Genomic DNA, 24,331 nt, shown 5'->3' on the forward strand with positions numbered 1-24,331 from the left:
CATTGCTTAATATTCCTCTATGCTCGAAGAAAAATAATTTCCAATGGATGTGCTTTGCAAGCAAATTAAAACCTATGATGAATGGCTTCAGAGAGAGTTGAGAATTTTATGTTAAACTGATAGTCTATTGGCTTTTTATTCCACTTTTAAATTTACTTTCAGCCTTTAACACCCCAAACGTAACTCCCATTGGCCAGTTACAAAGACTGATCTTGGGTTACTTCCATAAAATTTAACACTGCTTTTTCCTTCAAACTCCAGCCGCTGTCTCCCTCTGACAGTACAGCTGATACAAGAAATTCACTGTGAGACAAATCATAAGGAGAAATACATGTCCTACTATTCTATAATGGAGTTTTGGGAGGACAACCACCCTACCACTAAACTGAGAGTTTCTGTCTTTTCATATTACCCGAATTGTCAATGCAGAAAATAATTAAAAGTGTTAATTATACAAGCACAACCTACTTTAAGTTCTCAGAGACTGTTTTAGCTTTACTGTAGTGGCCTCCAGCCGGATTAGCAGCAGCAAGAATTGAAGTTCTGGCAGGCAAACTGCAAACAATTCCAGCTTTGGCTAGACTGATACTCTGTTGCTCCATGGCTTCCAGTAAGGCTTGGTGCTGGTTTCCCATTTTATCAAATTCATCAATGCAGCAAATGCCTGAAATAGATAGGAGACAATTCAGCAAAGTACATTTTCATAACTTTAACAGAAATTGCAATTTTCCCTAAAATAAGTAATTCTAGTGGTTTCTGGCAAAGCCATAACCCTGAAGTAACATTGCTGCAATTGCTTTGGGATAAGGTGAAAAAAAAGCACATATTCAAATTCCTAAAGTATATACTGAAAGCACACAATTACAATTTGAGAGACAATTAAACACAGATCCTGATGGTCAAGCTGAGAGGTATTACCTAGCAAAAAGCACCCAATCTTTCAGGTCTAGAAGAGCCAAGTCCTCACTCCTATACATAGATGGTGAACTGATATAGAATCTTACAGCACAGAAGGGGGCCATTCGGCCTGTCAGGCTTGTGCCGGCTCTTTGAAAGAGCTGTCCAATTTAGTCCCACACCGAGCTTTTTCCCATGACCCTGCAAATTAGTCCTCTTCAAATAAATATCCAATTACCTTTTGAAAGCTCCTGTGGAATCTGATTCCACCACCCTTTCAGGCAGAGCGTTCCAGATCTTAACAACCCTCTGAAAATGTTTTTCCTAATTTCCCCTCTAGTTCCTTTGCCAATTATTTTAAATCTATGACCTCTGGTTATCAGCCCACTTGCCAGAGGAAAGTTTCTCCCTACTTGCTCTATCAAAACCCCTCATAATTTTGAATGCCTCTATTAGGTCTCCCCTTAACCTTTCTCTAAGGAAAACAATCTCAGCTTCTCCAATCTTTCCACATAACTGAAGTCCCTCATCCCTGGTATCATCATGGTAATCCTCTGTACCCTCTCCAAGGCCTTGATATCCTTTCTAAAGCCCAGAATTATACGCAGGTTGCGGTCTAACTAGTGATTTGTAAAGCTTTTGCATGACTTCCTTGTTTTTGTATTCAATGCCCCTACTTACAAAGCCAAGTATCCCATCTGCTTTCTTAACTGCCTCATTAACTTGCCCTGCCACCTTCAAAAATTTGTGAATATGCACTCCTTGGTCCCTCTGTTCTTGCACCCCCCCCTCAAAATAGTACCATTTAGATTATACTGCCTCTCCATATTGTTCCTCTTAATGTGCATCACTTCACACTTATCCATATTAAACTGCATCTGCCTCGTGTCTGCCCATTTCACCAATCTGTCTATGTCCTCCTGAAGTCTGCTATTATCCTGCTCATTATTTACTGCATTGCCAAGTTTTGTATCATCTGCAAACTTTGAAATTGGACTGCCTATACCCAAGTCCAGGTCACATGAAAAGCAATGGTCCTAATTTTGACCCCTGGGGGACTCCACTGCACACTTCTCTCCAGTCAGAAAAAACGGCTGTTCACCACCACTCTCTTCCTCATATCCCTTAGCCAATTACAATCAAAAATATCATTGATGAAATAGAAAATATTTAGTCACAAGCTAAATTCCACAAAATATAGGATCCACTTCATTTATATTTTCATATATTTGAAAAGTTTCAATGAAAAAAGTGATCAAACAGGAACAAAGACTGGAATATAAAATGGCTTAGATTAAAAAAAAGGGAAAAATAGTTGAGGAATAAGAATGAATGCAATGATGGAAGGGTGTGTAGCTTGTAGAAAATAGGTTTCAGAACATATAGCACCAATGGCTAACTTGAGTGATTTAATAATGAGAACCTGCAATAAGGGAAACAAGGGCAAGCCTAACTAGTACCTTTCAATATAGTTTGAAATTAACAGATGACGTGTTCAAATCAAATCCCAATCTTTCAGCATGTACCGAAAAACTCTAATTACAAATGCAAATATCTTTACTACAGCTGTGAACATACCAGAGCTATTTTTTTTGAGAATGTAATGTTACCTTCACCACCCACCCCCCCCAATTCCCCCACAAGCCTCCCACAGAGCAACTGGTCAGACTGAATCGATTTTACAATTAATTTCCTAAGCACCTAGCCAAGTACCGTAGTCAGAAATACTCACAATACACATGTACTTTGTAGTTCATGACTGCATAATTAGCTATGCATTCAGTCATCACCATATATCCAATTTGTTAATTACCTTGATCACCAAGTACAAGAGCCCCTGCTTCCAATGCAAAATCTCCTGATCCGCTGTCTCTTGATAAAGTTACAGTAAGTCCAGAAGTAGTGGTGGTGTTACCACAGACATATACTCCCCGTGGGGCAATATTACACACTGCCTAAGAATAAAATTGCAAATGGGCATTTAAGCATAAAATATAGCTAAATACACTTATCTGCAAAGTGCATAATTAGCACCACAGTTTTGAAGACAACAATAAGTAGAACCAAAACATCAAACATGCACTTGATGACTTTTGGGAATCAAATATTAAATCCGAGCACTGGTTATATTTTTAATATTTTATAGTACATTATCTCTCCTTTGAGTAATATTCTCAACTAAATGAACTACACAATAATTCAAATAAAATCCCCGTCTATAGTTATTTCAATGACAAATTTTATTCCACAGGAAGTGTCTGCCTAAAATGGAAGGTGTTACAAAATGAGTTTATGGTATAAGGAATTCTGTGTAATACAGATTTATATTTCAGTGTTGCCAACAATCCTCTATTTTTTTAATGAGGTAATTCACAAGAGTGGCAAATAAATCACAACTTAGTCCATTTATACTTTTTCTTGAAAATATAGTTACCTTTCACCAAGCAGAATTGAGCATTTTTCTTGTACAAAAACAAAGGCCTTGAAATTACTGAGATATTAACATGTGAGCATTTAGCACATTCATATGAAATTTCTTCCTCTGCTTCTTTTAAAGTAGCGGAGGATGCAATTCTTATAAAGCATCAAATGGCATAATTGTGTTTTGTATCATAGGCAAGGCCAACAATGCAGAGACATAGGGGGTGATTTTGCCAATGGGGGCGCGTTGGAGGCAGGACTGCTGCTTGTCGGGTTTTAGTCCCGCCTCCATCGACTTGTGGCCAACCCATGCTATTTTCCCTTGATTGACCTTGTTAAGCTCGCCCAGCGAGCTTAGCAGGCCAATTAAGGGGAAGCCAGTTACAGAGAGCGTCAGCGTATGATGTTTCAGCTGTCAAAAAATTTTGACAGATGAATTGTCATCGTTTGACAGCTCTGTGAAGCTGTCAAACACGGACATTCTATGTTGTTTGATGAGTTCTTGTATTCAAGACTCATCAAACCTCTTTTGTGAGCAGAAATTGGATGGCTGTTGCATCGGAGAATGCAGCAGCCATCTGTCATCTCTGCCAGTGAGATGCGAGAGTCTCCGCATCCCCAACTGTTGAAGCCTGCAGGAAGAAACAAAGATAAGTAAACATTTTCGATAACTTTTCACTCACCTCACATACTTACCTCTCCACACTTGCACCCATCACTTACCTACCTCCACAGCGCACTTTTGCACCCTTCTGACCCCCGCAGACCCACTGCTCGCCTCGGTGGCACTGGCGGGTTTCCCAACGTTGGGAAACCTGCGCCTCTGGTGGAAAAATGGGGATAATCCTCTTAACTGCCTGTTAACTACCTCCAGGAGACGGGATCCGGCACAGGTCGGCTACCCGCCTCCTGGGAAGATAGCACGGAGGCGGGTTGGGGGCGGGATAGGCACCCGCCCCCAGATTTTGACATTTTCCTGGCAGACTCACCTCCCCAAGGCTGGCAAAATCCAGCCCTCAGAGAATAAACTTCCAGGATTGGATTTGTTCTTTTTGTTCTTTGTGCCTAGTTTGCCCACCACAACCTACATTGGGATCAGGTCCAGATAAGCTTGCCTCACTTGGAAACTGAACGTTATCCAGTGGAATTGAATGAAGGTGAACAGTAGAAAGCACCAAGGTTTCCATAATTTGGTAATACCTAGATCCAGCACTGTGGAACTCAGTGGGGCAGACAAGCACCAAGGTATTACAATTGGACTCAGCAGGGGAAAGGAAAAAAAATCAGCCAGATCACTGTCAGCCACTCCTGCTACAAAGTTCAGATGCACAGATAACAATTCCAGGCATTTGGATACTCAGTCAGATGTCCTCCTCGGTCTAACAGTGTGCCAACACTCACAAAAGAATGGGTACTTGAACAAGATATCAGAGGACAGCTGACACTCCTGCAACTGTTCCTCTGTAGGAGCCCATATCTTAAGAGGAAAAAACATTGAAGCCATTTTTTGTGAACAAAGAATGATTTATACAAGTTTGAAAATCCTTACATTTTGCCTATAAAAAGGAGATTTTTGTACTTGATAACTTGCCTGTAACATTTGGCTCTTTCCAAGTCCAGGATCACCAACTATAAGCACATGAGGATCACCTCGGATAGGAATGCGATTTTTATCATCCACATACTTTTGGCAGCCTCCAAAGAGTGCCAGTGCCAATCCTGCTTTGACAAGCTACGAAAAAACATCTGTTTATTGGGAGTTTTCATTCAATAAAACACAGTAATAAGCTGTTTGAGCACAAAAAATAATTGTATTATTAATCATTTAATACTGTGGCCACAAGAGCAGCTCAGAGGCTGGGTATTCTGCGGCGAGTGTCTCACCTCCTGACTCCCCAAAGCCTTTCCACCATCTACAAGGCACAAGTCAGTGGTGTGATGGAATACTCTCCACTTGCCTGGATGAGTGCAGCTCCAACAACACTCAAGAAGCTCGACACCATCCAGTACAAAGCAGCCCACTTGATCGGCACCCCATCCACCACCTTAAACATTCACTCCCTCCAGTGCTGGCAAACCATGTCTGCAGTGTGTACCGTCTGCAGGATGCACTGCAGCAACTCGCCAAGGCTTCTTCGACAGCACCTCCCAAACCCGCGACCTCCACCACCTAGAAGGACAAGGGCAGCAGGCGCATGGGAACACCATCACCTGCAAGTTTCCCTCCAAGTTACACACCATCCTGACTTGGAAATATATCGCCGTTCCTTCATCGTCGCTGGGTCAAAATCCTGGAACTCCCTCCCTAACAGCACTATGGTAGTACCTTCACCACACAGACTGCAGCGGTTCAAGAAGGCGGCTCACCACCACCTTCTCAAGGGCAATTAGGGATGGACAATAAAAGCTGGCCTGGACAGTGACGCACACATCCCAGGAACGAATAAAAAAAATTAATGGCAGCTTTATTATTGTACCGTGACACTCACCTCATGACCATATATAGCAGGACACAATGAACTGCAAAAAAAATAAAGATCTTCAGTTGCCTTTCAAAATTATACTAAACAACAGTTTTAAAGAAATAGGATACAACATACTTAACAAATAATTTGAAAAGGTTTTCTTCAGCCTGAATCTCTTGAATTGCATAAAGCTCTTTAAGTGTAAACTCCATGGAGGCCATATCACCAGATACCTCTTCAGAACTCACATTCCTCCGTCCTTTACCATTACTAATAGAGTTGGCCTCAATATACAAAAAGAACATGCACTTGTCATCTTTGTTTCTAGTCTTCCCTAAAAAGATAAGTCAAACAGAATAATGAATGAATATATACAGCCAAAATATAGAGAACTAGTGAACCTTCCATTGCCTTAATCAGTTAATCAGAGGAAATAGTGCGGGAGAAATTTGTTATGGCCCGTTTTCAGGCACATAACTGACAGCATGCTTCCAGTGGGTGCCCGAATCAGGAGACCCCTAGGCTCGATAGAAATTGGGCATACTGGGGGTGTGACAGAGTTATCAACTCAAGGAATTTAATCAATTAACAGATAAGCAATTTTCCTGGAATATACTGTGGAAAAAGCTCAGTATCAATCATTTATTTTGATTCAGGGATTGTGCTGACAGTCAGTACGGCTACCATTAGTAACGAATGTTTATTTTTATATCCTGCCAAAAATGGAAGAGTACTGGCCACATGAACTCTACAAGTGTACATTACACAGACTAGCACAGGTTGGAATATATTTCAAAACTGCAACACATCTTGGTGATTCAGATAATGTTGCAAAATTCGCAGGATCTAAACCACATGATGGCTAACTGCCTTGCAACACGCTCCAATCAATCAGTTCTCCAATATAAATGTGGCACATCAGCACCCAGCCAGGACTGTCCTTTCTTGGCTTGGGCACCTCCAGAACAGCATCCAGGTTGATATGAAGTGTTAACTTCTGGGTAAACCAGTATAACCACTCAAGGACACATCAGTAACCTACATCATTAGAACAGTGCCAGGTGAAAGAGAAGACTTAAAATGGCAGTTCTGCACAGGAAAGGAAATTAGTCATATAAATCAACACCACCCGAGTTATGTTACATTTTATAGATTGGTGCATGGATGAGAGTACTTTATACTGGAAATACTCCACTGTACTCGTTCCAACTCCTTTAAACTATTTCCATACGTTTTCTTCTATTGATATGAAAAGGTAGAGAAAAGGAGATGGAGATCTTACAATACGAGCTGAAGTGGTAGAAGACAGAGTTAGTTGAAATTGTAACGAGTCATTTGGCAATGGCTCTCTAGTGAAATGATCTTAAATAGTTTTGGTGCATAAGACATTACAAGTTCAGAACTAATGGCTGGAATGTTTTCATAAGACGACATCACACAGGTGCATGTGTCGTGGACAGCAAACAAAAGGTGTACAGTTTATGTGAACTTCCGTCATACCTTCATTACTGTTTGCCACCTTGACAATCCCTGTGACTGTTACCATGTCTCCTGGAACACAACAGTCTACCAAATCCTGGATAAGTTCACATTCTATAGTTCGAGGGATTCTCCCAGCCTCTCTCTTATCATCTGATGTAAGCTCCTGCAGTCTTTAAAAAAAGAAACAAACATATACACAACTTTACCTAAATGGGAAAAGGTCTTTCCACGTTAAAAGAGACACCCATTTGTGTGTGGCAAAAGTAAATGATCTCTTGTACTTAAAAAAAAACACATATATTCCTGGCAATGTTACGTCTAATTTTTTTTGGTACACAGTCCCTTGCGCGGCCCATTCAAATTTTCGCTCATGCACAGTTTCTTCCACTGAAAAGCCGGCGAGTGGCCTGCGTGGGACCTCTAGACCGCCGTGCAGCCACTCGCCTTAACGGGAACGTTGATTCCTGGAGACCCAACAATTCTACAGCGTCTCAGCTACAAACTGCAATTCTCTAGATTGAGATACCAATACTGAATTTTTACATCACTGATGCAACTAAAGTGGGAGGATGAATACTTGAACCTACACAGCGCCACATGCCATTAATTAATATTATATATTAGAAAATGGTGCATGGTCACAACATGGTGAGCATGTAGTTGCTGATGTGAGCATACCATTGCATGACAGAGCCACCTAAAGCAAAAATATCTGAAGTACTTTTGGAAACACCAAAGGGACCAAAAAATGTAAACTTCGAGGAAAAAAACCCATCTGCAAGCTGCTTCACCTCAAATCAAATGACCAGTTACTTAAAGAATGAGGTGAAAGACACCTACGGCTGAAGAAGGCTTGTAAAAGACGGTGATCTCAACGCCTCCAGCCCCAACCCCCACCCCCACAGTCCTTCTACTAGTTAGAAGCAGATAATACAGTCTTAAACTAGTACAGCTATATAACTCTCCTGTTGAAAGCACCAAATTAAATCGCAATGCCACCAAGGTCAGGCCGTTCTGGCCAGCTGGATTGAATAATAATTTATTTATTTTTAAAAACTAGAAATACAGAAAATGCAAAGATCTTTGATCAAAAGTTTACTTACTTGATAGATTGCCAGTCCACAGTAACTGTTAATGGAGAACTTCTATTCGGTGTAAATGATCGGCTGCGACAATCTGGCGCTAAACACTATAGAAAGAATTCGAAATTAGTTTCCTCAAATAATTCCCAATTTAATCAATATTTTTTTCTCTCTAATATGATAGTACAATACCTTTGTAGGGAGTGTGTATTTTCCATCAGGAAGAGGTAGACTCTGAACATCTCCACATGTATTACATGTAAAGGCCATTCTAGTGCAGAAAGGTTTGACATTGCTGACACGGACAACTGTTCCACGCAGAGAAACATATTTTCCATAGCAGTTAGCTCGTAAATTTTTCAACGACGTCAAAGGCTCATAGTTATAGACCCTAAAAATGTAAACACTTTGCATGAGATGCATGTTTATTTTAATAAAGTAAAAATAGTACATCTTAGCTATGTTTTCATCATACTTTGCTGTCACACCATATATGCAAATATTTTGCAATTTATTGTTTTATGAAGACAAAATTTGAGCCTATGACAAATCATAATTGAACAGGTAGGTGCCATATGAATCATGCAAACATGAATAAAAATTAAAAATGAACATACTTTTCTATATTATAAAAATAGTACATCTACACATTTCTTGTCCAGCACATTCAAATTTCTGTGTTGCATCTTAAAAAAAACCACAGAAGCCAGAATGTATGTAATCTCCGAGTGACTTTACAAATCACAAAAAAAAAGCCGCAATTGTAATCAAACTTTGAACTTAACGGCCTAGAAATTGGGTTGGGGCGCCAAAGTCGCCTGAGCGCAGGATTTAGTGCAGCGTTCAAGGCTTTAGCGATCGTCAGATATTCAGTTTCATTGCCCCTAGAGGGAGACGGGGCGAGGCTCTCCGCGTCCCTCTTAGGGCGCTGAAACTGAATATCGCAGCGCAACGTGCTGCAGCACGGCACGCTGCGGTACTGCAGGCCTTCCTCCCATTGTTAAGGGGGAGGGGCCTGCAACAGCGCGATCCCCGCTCGCGAGTGCCGGCAAACGAGCCCAGCACCAAGAAGTGCCGGGCTCTCGGGAAACAGCCGGCAATGCCACGGGGAGGGGGTCAGGAGGCCGGGGACGGAGGTGCTGGCAGGCGGCCGCCCCGCACCTCCACCTTAACTTGCGCCGCTGCCGGCACAGCAAGGTCCCGTAAACCGGGCGCGGGTAGCGAACGGCGCAACTGCGCCGTTCGCTACCAAATATCGCGAATGGGGCGCTGTGCACACCGATGATGTCATTGGTGGCGGCGCAGCACAAATGGCCAACGCCACCATTAGCGCCCCTGCTGAATATCACGGGAGGCGCAGCCAGTGGCGCTACAGCCACTGATTGCCTCTTTAGGCGCTAACAGGTGGCGCTACTCACCCAATTTTTCCCCCATCCTGTTTTAACTTTACATCACTTACCAAACCATCACTTTAGGTCCCCACGAACACTCCGCTACCTTATCAAGGACTTCACCACCTCCCCAGCTGTTTGCTCAGGCTGAACCAGACTGTACAAAATGTCAGTGTCCTGTTCGACCCAGAACTAAGCTACAAACTCCAATCCTATCCATCACCAAAGTGCTTACATGTACCTTAGCAACATCACACACCTCTGCCCCTACCTTATCTCCACCTTCCATAAATTCCAACTGAACCACCTGCATCCTGCCCCAATCTCATTACACACTGCAATACCTGCAATTTTTCCCTCAAACTCAAAACACACAATTAATAATTCAATTCTTAACTTATCCATATCTACAAAAACAACTTGTATTTATACTGCAGTTATTGTAGAAAACATCTCAAAGGCACTTTAGAGAGAACATAAGAAATAGGAGCAGGAGTAGGCCATTCGGCCCTTCGAGCCTGCTCCGCCATTCAATGAGATCATGGCTGATCTGCTGCCTCAGTTCCATTCACCGGCCTTATCGCCATATCCCTTGATGACTTTACTAGTCAGAAATCTATCGACTTCTGTTTTGAATATACCCAATGACTGAGCCTCCACAGCCCTCTGGGGTAGAGAATTCCAAAGATTCACCACCCTCTGTGTGAAGAAATTTCTTCTCATCTCAGTCCTGAATGGCCTACCCTTTATCCTGAGGCTGTGGCCCCTGGTTCTAGACTCCCCAGCCAAGGGAAACATTCTCCTAGCATCCACCCTATCAAGCCCTGTAATAATTTTGTATGCTTCAATGAGATCCCCTCTCATTCTTCTGAATTCAAGAGAATACAGACCTAGTTTACTCAATCTCTTCTCATACGACAGTCCCGCCATCCCAGGAATCAATCTCGTGAACCTTCATTGCACTCTCTCTATGGCAAGTATATCCTTCCTTAGGTAAGGAGACAAAATTGTACACAGTACTCCAGGTGTGGTCTCACCAAGGCCCTATATCATTGGAGTAAGACTTATTTACTCCTGTACTCAAATCCTCTTGTAATGAAGGCCAGCATACCATTTGCCTTCCTAATGACTTGCTGCACCTGCACATTTACTTTCAGGAACTCATGTACAAGGACACCCAGGTCCCTTTGAGCATCTGCATTCCCCAATCTTTCACCATTTAGGAAATACACTGCCTTTCTGTTTTTTCTACCAAAGTGGATAATTTCACTTTTATCCACATTACATTCCATCTGCCATGTTCGCACCCACTCACTGAGCCTGTCGAGATCCCCTTGAAGCCTCTTCACATCTGACAGCAGTTATCATGGGTGACTTTAATCTACATATAGATTGGGCTAACCAAATTAGTAACAATACTGTGGAGGAGGAATTCCTGAAGTGTATACGGGATGGTTTCCTGGACCAATATGTCGAGGGACCAACTAGAGATCAGGCCATCTTAGACTGGGTATTATGTAATGAGAAAGGATTAATTAGCAATCTTGTTGTGCGAGGCCACTTGGGTCAGAGCAATCATAATATGATAGAATTCTTCATTAAGATGGAGAGTGAAATAGTTGACTCAGAGACTAGGGTCCTGAATTTAAATAAAGGAGACTACAATGGTATGAGGTGCGAGTTGGGTAGGATTGATTGGGGAATGTCACTCAAAGGGTTGACGGTGGATAAGCAATGGCAAACATTCAAAGATCGCATGGATGAACTACAGAATTTGTTCATCCCTGTTTGGCATAAAAATAAAACAAAAAGGTGACTCAACCGTGGCTAACAAGGGAAATTAGGGATAGCATAAGATCCAAGGAGAGGACATAAAAATTGGCCAGAAAAAGCAGTAAACCTGAGGATTGGAAGCAGTTTAGGATTCAACAAAGGAGGACAAAGGGACTAATTAAGAGGGGGAAAATAGAGTATGAGAGTAAGCTTGCAGGGAACATAAAAACTGACTGTAAAAGCTTTTATAGATATGTGAAGAGAAAAAGATTGGTGAAGTCAAGCGTAGGTCCCTTGCAGTCAGAATCAGGGGAATTTATAATGGGGAACAAAGAAATGGCAGACCAATTAAATACATACTTTGGTTCTGTCTTCACAAAGGAGGACACAAATAACCTCCCAAAGATGTCGGGGAACATAGGGTCTAATGAAAGGGAGGAACTGATAGAAATCAGTATTTGTAGGGAAATTGTGTTCGGGAAATTGATGGGATTGAGGGCCGATAAATCGCCAGGGCCTGATAATCTACATCCTAGGGTACTTAAGGAAGTGGCCCTAGAAATAGTAGATGCATTGCTGGTCATCTTCCAAAATTCTGTAGGCTCTGGAACAGTACCCATGGATTGGCGGGTAGCTAATGTTACCCCACTATTCAAAAAGGGTGGTAGAGAGAAAACGGGGAATTATAGACCGGTAAGCCTGACATCGGTAGTGGGGAAAATGCTAGTGTCCATTATAAAGGATGTAATAGGAGAGCACTTGGAAAAAAGTGACCGGATCGGACAAAGTCAACATGGATTTACAAAAGGTAAATCGTGCTTGACTAATCTACTGGAATTTTTCGAGGATGTAACTGGTAAAATAGATAAGGGAGAACCAGTGGATGTGGTGTATTTGGATTTTCAAAAGGCTTTCAATAAGGTCCCGCATAAGAGATTAGCGTGTAAAATTAAGGCACATGGGATTGGGGGTAAAGTATTGACTTGGATAGAGAACTGGATGGCAGACAGAAAGCAAAGAGTTGGAATAAATGGCTCTTTTTCCGAGTGGCAGGCAGTGACTAGTGGGGTACCGCAGGGATCAGTCCTTGGACCCCAGCTATTCACAATATATATTAATGATCTGGACGAGGGAACTAGATGTAATATCTCCAAGTTTGCAGACGACACAAAGCTGGGTGGGCGTGTGTGCTGTGAGGAGGATGCCGAGAAACTCCAGTATGATTTGGACAGGTTGGGTGATTGGGCAGAAGCATGGCAGATGCAATATACAGGAAACTTTCGATTAACCGGCCCCTAAATAACCGGAAATGTCGGTTAACCGGCAAAATTCAGTAGTCGGTTTCAGCTAGCTTTTATAACTTTTATTACTTGCACAGCAACAAATTGAGGAAGGCAAGGGTTTGGCTGCAGCTGTTGCTAAGCTACAGAGACGCTTGCAACTTGTGGACGTTCTTCTGAAGCAACAGGGTTTGTTGCTTCATACGGAGCTCTAAGGTCCGTATCTTTCACTATCGTGTTCAGTTATCCGGAATTGTTGCTGAACTGGCACCACGTCGGTCCCGTCCGTGCCGGATACCAGAAAGTTTCCTGTAACGTGGATAAATGCGAGGTTATCCACTTTGGTGTCAAAAACAGGAAGGCAGATTATTATCTGAATGGCAATAGATTGGGAGAAGGGGAAGTGCAACGAGACCTGGGCGTCCTTGTGCACCAGTCGCTGAAAGTAAGCATGCAGGCGCAGCAGGCGGTTAAGAAGGCAAATGGTATGTTGGCCTTCGTAGCGAGAGGGTTTGAGTACAGGAACAAGGATGGCTTGCTGCAGTTGTACAGGGCCTTGGTGAGACCACATCTTGAGTATTGTGTGCAGTTTTGGTCGCCTTATCTGAGGAAAGATGTTCTTGCCATGGAGGGAGTGCAGCAAAGATTCACCAGGCTGATACCTGGGATGGCAGGAATGACGTATGAGGAGAGATTGGGTCGATTGGGCTTGTACTCGCTGGAGTTTAGAAGAATGAGAGGGGATCTCATCGAAACTTATAACATTCTAACAGGACTAGACAGACTAGATGCTGGAAGGATGTTCCCGACGGTCGGGGAGTCCAGAACCAGGGGTCACAGTCTAAGGATAAGGGGTAAGCCATTTAGGACAGAGATGAGAAGGAATTTCTTCACCCAGAGAGTGGTGAACCTGTGGAATTCTCTGCCAAAGAAAGCAGCAGAGGCCAATTCATTAAATATATTCAAGAAGGAGTTGGATATAGTTCTTAAGGCTAAAGGGATCAAGGGGTATGGAGAGAAGGCAGGAACAGGGTACTGAATTTGGATGATCTGCCATGATCTCATTGAATGGCGGAGCAGGCTCGAGGGGCCGAATAGCCTACTCCTGCTCCTATCTTCTATGTTTCTATGACACTGCCACCTAGCTTTGTATCATCAGCAAATTTGGAAATTTTACATTTAGTCCCCTCATCCAAATCATTGATATAGATTGTGAATAGCTGGGGTCCAAGCACCGATCCTTGCGGTACCCCACTAGTCACAGCCTGCCATCCTGAAAAAGACCCGTTTATCCCTACTCTTTGTTTTCTGTCCGTTAACCAATTCTCAATCCATGCTAATATATTACCCCCAATTCCATGTGCCCTAATTTTGTTCACCAACCTCAAAATTAGGGCACATGGAATTGGGGGTAATATACTAGAGGTGAGGGAAATAAAGGTAAAAGAAATAAATGCTGACCAATGGAGGGAGGGGGAGTAGAAAGTGATTAGAACAGGTGACCAAAAGCTCGGTCACAAAGATGAGTTTACAGAAGGTTTTTAAATGGAGAGAAAGGAAATAGAGAGCCAGAGGGGTTTAGGAAGAGTGACGGAGCCAGAGAGGATATGGGTTAGTAGCTCAGTTTGCCACTGAATAAGGACACAAAGGTTTAGTCTGAGACATTGGCCAGGGAGGAGAATGAGATCTGCAACATGGAAGCAGAGTTTATTAGACCAAAGATGACAGCTTTGGTTCTCCTAATGTTCAGTTAGAGAAAGTTTTGGCACATCTATATGTTGATGTTGGTCAGGCAGTCTGATGCGGTTGTGGGTTTGAGGGAAGAGGTGGAGTGGCAATGCTATGTATCATCAGCATATATATGGAAGTTGACCCAGTCCTGCAGATGATGTCACCAATGGCATGTTGATGAGAAACAGAAGAGGACCAAGAAAAGATCCTTGTGAGATTCCAAAAAGGTGAGGCTGTTGAGACAGGAAGACAAACTATTGCTGGATATGCATTCAAATAGGTAGGAGTGAAACCATGCAAGGGTAACCCTACAGAGTAGAACAGAGGCGACGCTATGTAAAAGAATGGTGCGGTCAACCGTATCAAACACCATAGAGGACGAAGAGGGATTGTGCATCATGGTCATAAAGGATATCATTTGAGATTTTGGCCATAACCGTCTCAGTGCTGCAAAAAGGGCAGAAGCCAGATGAAGGGAATCTGAACAGGAAGTTTAGGGAGAGAACGACATGGAACATGGAGACGACGACACTTTGAAGAAAATAGTTAGCCTTAATTTGACGATTTAATTTGGTTTCTTTGTACAGCACTAATTTAAAGGACAGATTCCTGATGACTAATGAGAAATCCACCCTTGAAAATACAGATCATATTTTAAAGGTCCCTATATTGTGTATAGTGTATATCACCAGTTTCTTATAATAGCAAAAACTGACAAAAGGTAATTAAATTTTGCTTTGGCCAAGTTATTTCAACATGATTTAGTATTAATGGCTTTCTTGGGTATGAATTATACGGTAGCAACAGACCACAAAAATACCAGTTTGCATTTCTTTGCAATCATGTCCACTTATACTATAGTTCTTTGTTCTCAACAGATACAGGCACTGGCCAAGTGAAACAGGTCAGTCAACAGCTAGGAAACATTGTCCAACATATAAATACACTCTCAGATGATACAGAAAATTATATGTTTATAGCAGATTAAGTCTTCACTTAACCTTTCAAGACAATATTTGCAAGCAGCCCTAAAAGTTTCTTGTTTTAAACTTACCGTGCATGAATGAAGGGGACATTTACAATTGGAGCCTCTTCATTTGGTAGCCCTTGTTCCAACTGAGCTGCCTGTCTTTCAAGATCTCTAGTTATTACCTGAATGCATGCAGTATAAGCAACATAAATTAAGCTACAAGCTTTACATTAAAAAAAACAGTTCAGCTTACTTACGACAAATGTCCAATAAGGAGACTTTCAGAATAGTATTTTCATAACAGTAGAAAGTAGAGTTGCACCATAACTTTTTTTTTTAAAGAATAGCAATTCTTTTTACTTTACATTCTTCCAGAAGAAGTGGAAAAACAAAGCAAAAAAGTACATTTAGAACTTGTAAAATTAAGAAAATTGTGTTTGTTACTCAACATGCACATTTAACTGAATGGTTACGCAGAGAAGAGTTACATGATACTTAACCTGGTGAACTGCCAATCCCAAGCAATCCAACAATTTTTCTGGCATATCCCTCAATTCAGTGGCTAAATTTGGCATGAGACCAGTTAGCTCTTCATCATTTACAAGTTCCTTAAAGTCAACCAGGATGCTTCCTTTTCTTTCTATTTCATCCTTTGAAGAGAAATATTTCTCATTTTCAAGTGAATTGCACTTTCAACTTTTCTTATCGCTATCTGCATCATTACTGTGAATGGCCAGCCAGCAGCACTGAATTGATTTTTTTTTCATAACACTCCAATACAGTATGAGAGAGTGCTGCATACCATTGACGAAGTTGTAATGACTATAGTAGCATTTTTAAATGTTTGAAGATTAACTGGTAAACTTCTCCTGGGTGCATTTGACGTTAAAAAGTATAAACAGCATGGTAAAACTCGAAGTCAAATTCTTAATGTACATCTTAAATTCATTAATTAAAAATTAATACATTAGCAAAAAGTTGCTATGGGCCAATTTTGTTTACAATAAATGTTAAAGTTTTATAAATACTAAACTATTGTTTCTTTCTCCCCAGATAGTAAACCAAACTACTAGTTAAGAAAGACTACCCACAAACAGTAAACAATGAAACTAGAAAATTCAAAAATGAAGGGCCAGGATTCTTACCTTGTCATACAAATCAATATGATTTGTGAAAAACTTTTCAAATGTACTAATCTTCTGTATGAAAGGAGAGCTCCCAACATAAGCTTTTAAAGAAAAAGTTTGAAAATCAGGTTTTTAAAAAAAATCCCTCAACATTTTAGCACATAGTTACCCGAAACACAATACTAAAACCACCAATAATTACTGAAAAGCAAGCAGCTGTCATCAGGAATGCAGCTGATAGCAATGAACCAGTCTGTCCAATACCTGAGCCTTGAGATGGTCTCACAGCTAACTATGGGCTCCCTTAATGGTATTCTAAAGTACATTTTCTTAGAAATACCCCAAAATCATTCATGGCTTTTCCACAATTTTCCACAGCAAAGGTTAAATGAGTGATTTCACAAGCCAAGAAGCAAATTAATTCACTACATAAATGTGTGGGCTGTCATCATCACTTTGTGGTGATGCTTGCAACGCTGGCTCACCTATGCGCAGCCAGAACAGCCTCTACGTGGAGAAAGTCGCAACAGCATCTGCATTATGAGAGAGAAAGGAGGGTAACTTACTTTTTAATGTATTTAAATGGTTCTCAGGGAGGCTCTAGCCATCAAGTGAAATATCTCACTCCAGCTGAAGCTGGCATATTTGCATGCTAACCAAGCACTCCACAAACCCTAAACACTGCAGGTGTTTGTACTCAAATGCCTTACAGTTCCAACTAAGGAAAGAATTATGCACCAGCCTTATTGGGAATCCCAAAAATCACCACACAACAAAGGAATGAATGAGTTCTTCAATCTGTTTTAAACTAACAACATTAATCAGTTAATTTTATCGAAGACTAGCTGGAGTGCCCGGCGGTGCCGAGGCTTTTTTGAGGGCATGTTGTTGTTGGAAGAGAGAGAGAGCGCGACTGGGGGGAAGAGAGAGAGCGACCGGGGGAGAAGAGAGAGAGCGACCCGGGGGGAAGAGAGAGAGCGACCCGGGGGGAAGAGAGAGAGCGACCCGGGGGGAAGAGAGAGAGCGACCCGGGGGAAGAGAGAGAGCGACCCGGGGGGAAGAGAGAGAGCGACCCGGGGGGAAGAGAGAGAGCGACCCGGGGGGGGAAGAGAGAGAGCGACCCGGGGGGAAGAGAGAGAGCGACCCGGGGGGAAGAGAGAGAGCGACCCGGGGGGAAGAGAGCGACCCGGGGGGAAGAGAGAGAGCGACCCGGGGGGAAGAGAGCGCGACCCGGGGGGAAGAGAGAGAGCGCGACCCGGGGGGAAGAGAGAGAGCGAGACCCGGGGGGAAGAGAGAGAGCGACCCGGGGGGAAGAGAGAGAGCGACCCGGGGGGAAGAGAGAGAGCGACCCGGGGGGAAGAGAGAGAGCGACCCGGGGGGAAGGGGGAGGGGGTGAGAAAGGGGGGAGGTTAAGGGGGGTGGAGGGGAAGGGGGGGGGAGGGGAAGGGGGGGTGGAGGGGAAGGGGGGGTGGAGGGGAAGGGGGGGTGGAGGGGAAGGGGGGTGGAGGGGAAGGGGGGTGGAGGGGAAGGGGAAGGGGGGTGGAGGGGAAGGGGAAGGGGGGTGGAGGGGAAGGGGAAGGGGGGTGGAGGGGAAGGGGGGAGGGCTGAAGGGGAAGGGGGTGGAGGGGAAGGGGGGAGGGGGTGGAGGGGAAGGGGGGAGGGGGTGGAGGGGAAGGGGGGAGGGGGTGGAGGGGAAGGGGGGAGGGGGTGGAGGGGAAGGGGGGAGGGGGTGGAGGGGAAGGGGGGAGGGGGGGAGGGGAAGGGGGGAGGGGAAGGGGGGAGAGGGGAAGGGGGGAGGGGGTAGGGGAAGGGGGGAGGGGGTGGGTGGGGGGGGAGGGGAAGGGGGGAGGGGGTGGAGGGGAAGGGGGGAGGGGGTGGAGGGGAAGGGGGGAGGGGGTGGAGGGGAAGGGGGGAGGGGGTGGAGGGGAAGGGGGGAGGGGGTGGAGGGGAAGGGGGTGGAGGGGAAGGAGGGGAAGGGGGTGGAGGGGAAGGGGGGTGGAGGGGAAGGGGGGTGGAGGGGAAGGGGGGTGGAGGGGAAGGGGGGTGGAGGGGAAGGGGGGTGGGGGTGGAGGGGAAGGGGGGTGAGGGTGGAGGAGAAGGGGGAGGGGGTGGAGGGGAAGGGAGGGGGGAGGGGGTGGAGGGGAAGGGAGGGGGAAGGGGGTGGAGGGGAAGGGGGTGGAGGGGAAGGGGGTGGAGGGGAAGGGGGTGGAGGGGGAGGGGAAGGGGGTGGAGGGGAAGGGGAGCCGGGGGGGAAGGGGGGCCGGGGGGGAAGGGGGGCCGGGGGGGAAGGGGGGGCCGGGGAAAGGGGGGGTGGGAGGGGGGAGAGGGGGTGGGGAGGGGAAGGGGTGGGGAGGGGAAGGGGTGGGGAGGGGAGGGGAAGGGGTGGGGAGGGGAAGGGGTGGGGAGGGGAAGGGGTGGGGAGGGGAAGGGGTGGCGGGGGAGGGGGGTGGAGGGGGAGGGGGGTGGAAAGGGTGTGGGGGGGAAGGCGGGAAGGGAGAAAGGGCGGGAAGGGAGGGAGGGAGGGCGGGAAGGGAGGGAGGGAGGGAGGGAGGGAGAAAGGGAGGGAGGGAGGGAGGGAGGGAGAAAGGGAGGGAGGGAGGGAGAAAGGGAGGGAGGGAGGAAGGGAGGGAGGGAGAAAGGGAGGGGGAGAGCCAGCAGACCCTCTCCCCTCTCCCGGCGATGGCTCCGCGGAGCTCCATGCCGCCCCACGCACTGACATGGCCCAGCCGAGCGTAGCGCCCCGGTCAGCCCGAGCCCCGCCCCCCCGGCTTCAAGACCGCCGATTGCGGCTGGGCCTGCGCTGGAGCCAAGCCGCGGGAACGGGCGTGAGTCGGCTTGAGGCTGTGAGAGGGGGCCGGGCGCGGTTGCCGGGGTAACCCTTCCCCCCTCTCCTGAGCACCGGCCTCCCGAGCCCCGCCCTCCCGAGCACCGGCCCCCCGCCCAAGCCGTCGGGGGGGGGGGGGGGGGGGGAAGGAGAGAGCGCGCCGCCGCTCCTCCGGTCAATGTGTTGCGGGCCGACCCCTGATGAGTGCCCGATCAGCTGAGCCCGAGCCTCGCGGTGACCGCAACTGACCTCCCGCTAGGCTCCCTCCCGCCCCGCCAGCCTTTACCAAAATGGCGGCGATGGCTACGCTCAGCCCAGCCAGCCTTTACAAAGATGGCAGCGATCGCGGGGCGGGCCCAGCGGGAGGAGCGGTGCCTAGCTCGGGCGTGGCTGGGCAACAGAGGCCCAGGCTTCCAGGCCTGCAAAAACGGTGAAAGGTAGGAAAATTATAGAGGTTAGAGAAAAGATTTACAAATTAATTAACTTTTTTTAAAAACAATTTGTGTTTTAAAAGCAACTTTTTTTTTTGCTGGAAATCTAGATTTGAAAAGAAACACGCAGAAAGTGGGGAAAAAAATAAACTTACGAATCAAGATGACTGACACTTACCTCAGTTCAGAATGATAAGGCCCGCCCACACACGCACCGATTGGTCAACCGTCAGGTCACTGAACTGTAGGATTGGTCAATCGTCACGTCACTCAACTCTAGGATGGCCCGCCCGCACACGCAATGAACCCGCCCCCACTCAATGCTAATGAGCGGATAATGAGCGGAATTTTGAACGTTTTTTAGATACCGTCGGCACAATTTTTGTCCGACCAAAAAGTAAATATGCCTATGAGAGTCCCCTAATGATAAGCTTTCTTTTGATATAACATATGTGTAGGTACGCTCTATAACTTTTGATTGTATAGCCGGACAGAGAGACAGAAAGACAGAGAGACAGACCGTTTTATATATATATAGATAGATATGTGCTGTATTTCCTTAAATTTCTTCACATGTACAGTTCTTGATTTCCCCCCCCTCCCATTTTATCTTTAGTTTCAGCTTTTAAAATTATGCTGCTTTCACATTAAAACTGCTTTGCATAATACCTTTGAATGGAGACCCCTTTTAAAAAATATTAAAGATACTAGTTTGAGATTGGTACTCATATCATATGATTACCCTTCCTTGTGCTCGCTCTTATAGCCACTGTGTTGATATGATTAGCTCAGTAAACTTCTGGACAATAGTGACCCCAGCCCCAAGATGTTGAGGGACTTAGTGGTGCCATTGGAAGTCTGGTAATGGCGGTTTAACTTTCTCTTGTTGGAGATGGTCATAACCTGGTACTTGTGGCGTCAATGTAAGCTGTCTTTGACAGTCCAAGCCTAGATGGCCCAAGTCCTGCTGTATGGGATGGAGTACATCATTAATCGCTGGTGTTGACAATGGAACTGAAGATCATGAAATGGTCAGTGAACAGCCTCATTCCCAACCTTACGATGGAGGGAAGGTCATTGATACAGCCACTGAAGATGATCAAGCCAAGGATATTTCCCTGTGGAGCTCATTCAGCCATGTCCTGGGACTGTGATGATTGGCCTCTGACAAATACAATCACCTTCCTTTGCAGCAGGTATGACTCCAGCCACTGCTGCGCTTTCCCATTAACCCCAATTGACTTTTGTTTTGCTATGGCCCCTTAGTGTCATACTCAACTGATACACTAGGCATAAGGGTTTGTTCAAATTTTCTATTCAAGTGGGCCATCAAGCAGGTTCATGTAATTTTTGGTAATGAACAGTTAAGTTTTACAGCAGTCTACAAGGCTAATTATCTACTACTCTGCATATTAATCATACTAATGTTAATAGATGGAGACGCTCCCCGTCTGGTGATATTAAAGCTATTAGAAAAGTTAACAAATCTTTCACGTGGTTCAACTTGGCTAGCATAGTCCCCATAAATATTTTCTCCAGCCTCAACAAAAATTCAAAGCTTGAACTTTGTGCAATAAAACTGTAAGATTTCACTTTTCTCTGCTTCTGTTGTCCCTTTTTCTTTCCACTCTCACTTAATTAGCCTTGACTGGAATATTTGACTGTTTACTATGTCATTGATGATGTCAACCATGCACGATGTTGCTCCATAACATCACCCGTCTCCACCCCTGCCTCAGCCCATATGCTGCTGAAACCCTCATCAATGCCTGTGTTACCTCCAGACTCGACTATTCCAACGCTCTCCTGGCCGGCCTCCCATCTTCCACCCTCCATAAACTTGCGCTCATCCAAAACTCTAAGCCATATGCTAATACACATCAAGTCCTGCTCACCCATCATCTCTGTGCTCGCTGACCTACACTGGCTCCTAGTCCACCAATCCCTCAAATTTAAAATCATCATTCCAGTGTTCAAATCCCTCCATAGCTTCGTCCCTCCCTATCTCTGTAACCTCCTCTGCGCTACAATCCTCGAAGAACTCTCTTTTCCTCCAACTCTGGCCTCATGCATACCTCACTCCCTTTGCCCCACCATTGGTGCCGTCTAGGGACTAAGCTTTGGAATTCCCTCCCTAAACCTCACCGCCTCGCTTGCGTCCTTAAAACCTACTATTTTGACCAAGCTTTTAGTCACCACTCCTAATATTTCCTTCTTTGGCTCAATGTCAATTTTTGTCTAACATGCTCCTGAAAAGCACCATGGTACGTTTTCCTAAGTTAAAGGCATTATATAAATGCATATTGTTGTTGTCTGTTTGGAAGCTCTAATATTTCCTTTTAAACTTTTGCTAATTTATCAAACATCTGTCATTATTAACTAAGTTATCTTCAATACAAATAGTTTCAAAAGGAAGGCTCACCTTCTGAAAAATAAAGTTTCCAACCCTTATATGGTATAAATTGATCCAAAGTTCCTTGAATTAGGCGCGAATGAGGCTTTATCTGTTGAAAACCTAAGACAAAATGTGTCATTCAATAATCAGAATCTTTACTAGTTCAAATAGGCTTTTCATCATATTTTTAAATCATTTAATCTGTCATTCTTGCAACAAATTACAACTTTTAAATACTAATAACATCAGTAGTAATTTTATAATGTACATTCAGCATGAAATACAGTCCAAAGTTACATATTCAACTCTATTTGAGCAAGGTTTGGGAATAAATGAAATCATAAACGAACATGAAATTTCTAAGAGGAAAGTAATTTTAATCCAAATCATTCTCACCTAACATCAACAGCAGATGAAATTTCACTTACTGCCAAGAGTAAATGAATGCTATCCAAAAATAGTAAGTCAATTAAAACAGATTCAGGTGGGTTAGACACAGGTTTTTCTGGGAGATGTTCTCAAAGCCATTCCAGACTAAAGGAACAAAAGTGTCCTCTGCCTGCCCTCTGAAACGCATTTGAGCAGTCTAAGTTTAGTTTCATTCACTTTGCTTCCAATTTCCACCCTTCCCTCGCCTTCACATAATCCATCTCCAACTCTTCCCTTCCCTTCCTCGACTTCTCCGTCTCCATCTCTGGGAATAGGTTATTGACAAACATTCACTACAAGCCCACTGACACCTACAGCTACCTGGACTACACTTCCTCCCATCCCGATGCCACCTTCCATACCAGTGCTTCCGACATGTCTTCCTTTTTCCTCAACCGAGGATTCCCCTCTACTGTGGTTGACACGGCCCTTGACCATGTCTGTTCTATCTCCCGCACTTCTGCTCTCACCCCTGCCCCTCCCTCCCGGAACAACGATAGGGTTCCCCTTGTCCTCACCTTTCACCCTACCAGCCTCCACATTCAATGGATCATCCACCACCATTTCCGCCACCAAACACATCTTCCCCTCATCTCCCCTTTCAGCATTCCGAAGGGACCGCTCACTCCGCAACACCCTGGTCCACTCCTCCATCACCCCCAACACCCCTTCCCCTGCCACCTTCCCGTGCAAACGTAGGGGATGCAACACATGCTCTATACCTCCCCCCTTCCCACTGTCCAGGGCCCCAAACACCCCTTCCAGGTGAAACAGCGATTTACTTGTACTTCTTGCAATTTAGTATACTGTATTCGCTGCTCACGATGCGATCTCCTCTACATTGGGAAGAACAAACGCAGATTGGGTGACCGCTTTGCAGAACACCTCTGTTCAGTCCATAAGGGGGACCCCAAGCTTCCGGTCGCCTGTCACTTTAATTCTCCGCTCCACTCCCACTCAGACCCCACCATCTTGGCCGCTTACATTGTTCCACTGAAGCTGAACGTAAGCTCGAGGAACAGCACCTCATCTTTTGATTAGGCACTTTACAGCCTTCTGGACTCAACATAGAGTTCAACAATTTCAGATCATAACCTCGGCCCATAGAAACATAGAAGATAGGAGCAGGAGTAGGCCATTCGGCCCCTTGAGCCTGCTCCGCCATTCAATGAGATCATGGCTGATCATCCAAATTCAGTACCCTGTCCCTCCCTTCTCCCCATATCCCTTGATCCCTTTAGCCTTAAGAAATATATCCAACTCCTTCTTGAATATATTTAATGAATTGGCCTCAACTGCCTTCTGTGGTAGAGAATTCCACAGGTTCACCACTCTCGGGGTGAAGAAATTCCTCCTCATCTCAGTCCTAAATGGCTTACCCCTTATCCTTAGACTGTGACCCCTGGTTCTGGACTCCCCCACCATCGGGAACATCCTTCCTGCATCTAGTCTGTATAGTCCTGTTAGAATTTTATAAGTTTCAATGAGATGCCCTCTCATTCTTCTAAACTCCAGCGAGTATGAGCCCAATCGACCCAATCTCTCCTTATACGTCATTCCTGCCATCCCAGGTATCAGTCTGGTGAATCTTCGCTGCACTCCCTCCATGGCAAGAACATCCTTCCTCAGATAA

The 24,331-nt window shown here is 44.9% G+C and overlaps 1 protein-coding gene across 2 annotated transcripts in view; it reads right to left on the minus strand.

Annotated features, from left to right (window-relative positions):
- mcm8 (minichromosome maintenance 8 homologous recombination repair factor) overlaps positions 1-24,331 on the minus strand; it is a 43,129-nt gene that overhangs the window by 11,611 nt on the left and 7,187 nt on the right. For both annotated transcript variants that reach the window (XM_085981720.1, XM_085981719.1), the window contains exons 2-13: positions 22,297-22,389; positions 16,638-16,720; positions 15,993-16,142; positions 15,577-15,674; positions 8,540-8,738; positions 8,369-8,454; positions 7,284-7,435; positions 5,919-6,117; positions 5,808-5,838; positions 4,906-5,050; positions 2,711-2,848; positions 469-664 (exon numbers count right to left, since the gene is read on the minus strand). In XM_085981720.1, the coding sequence (XP_085837846.1) occupies positions 469-664; positions 2,711-2,848; positions 4,906-5,050; positions 5,808-5,838; positions 5,919-6,117; positions 7,284-7,435; positions 8,369-8,454; positions 8,540-8,738; positions 15,577-15,674; positions 15,993-16,142; positions 16,638-16,720; positions 22,297-22,389 (1,570 nt within the window). The remainder of the gene's footprint in view (positions 1-468; positions 665-2,710; positions 2,849-4,905; positions 5,051-5,807; positions 5,839-5,918; positions 6,118-7,283; positions 7,436-8,368; positions 8,455-8,539; positions 8,739-15,576; positions 15,675-15,992; positions 16,143-16,637; positions 16,721-22,296; positions 22,390-24,331) is intronic.

This window comes from Somniosus microcephalus, chromosome 3 (genome assembly GCF_052327205.1).
Source record: "Somniosus microcephalus isolate GS21.2 chromosome 3, FLI_Smic_1.0, whole genome shotgun sequence".
NCBI classification, from domain to species: Eukaryota; Metazoa; Chordata; class Chondrichthyes; order Squaliformes; family Somniosidae; genus Somniosus; species Somniosus microcephalus.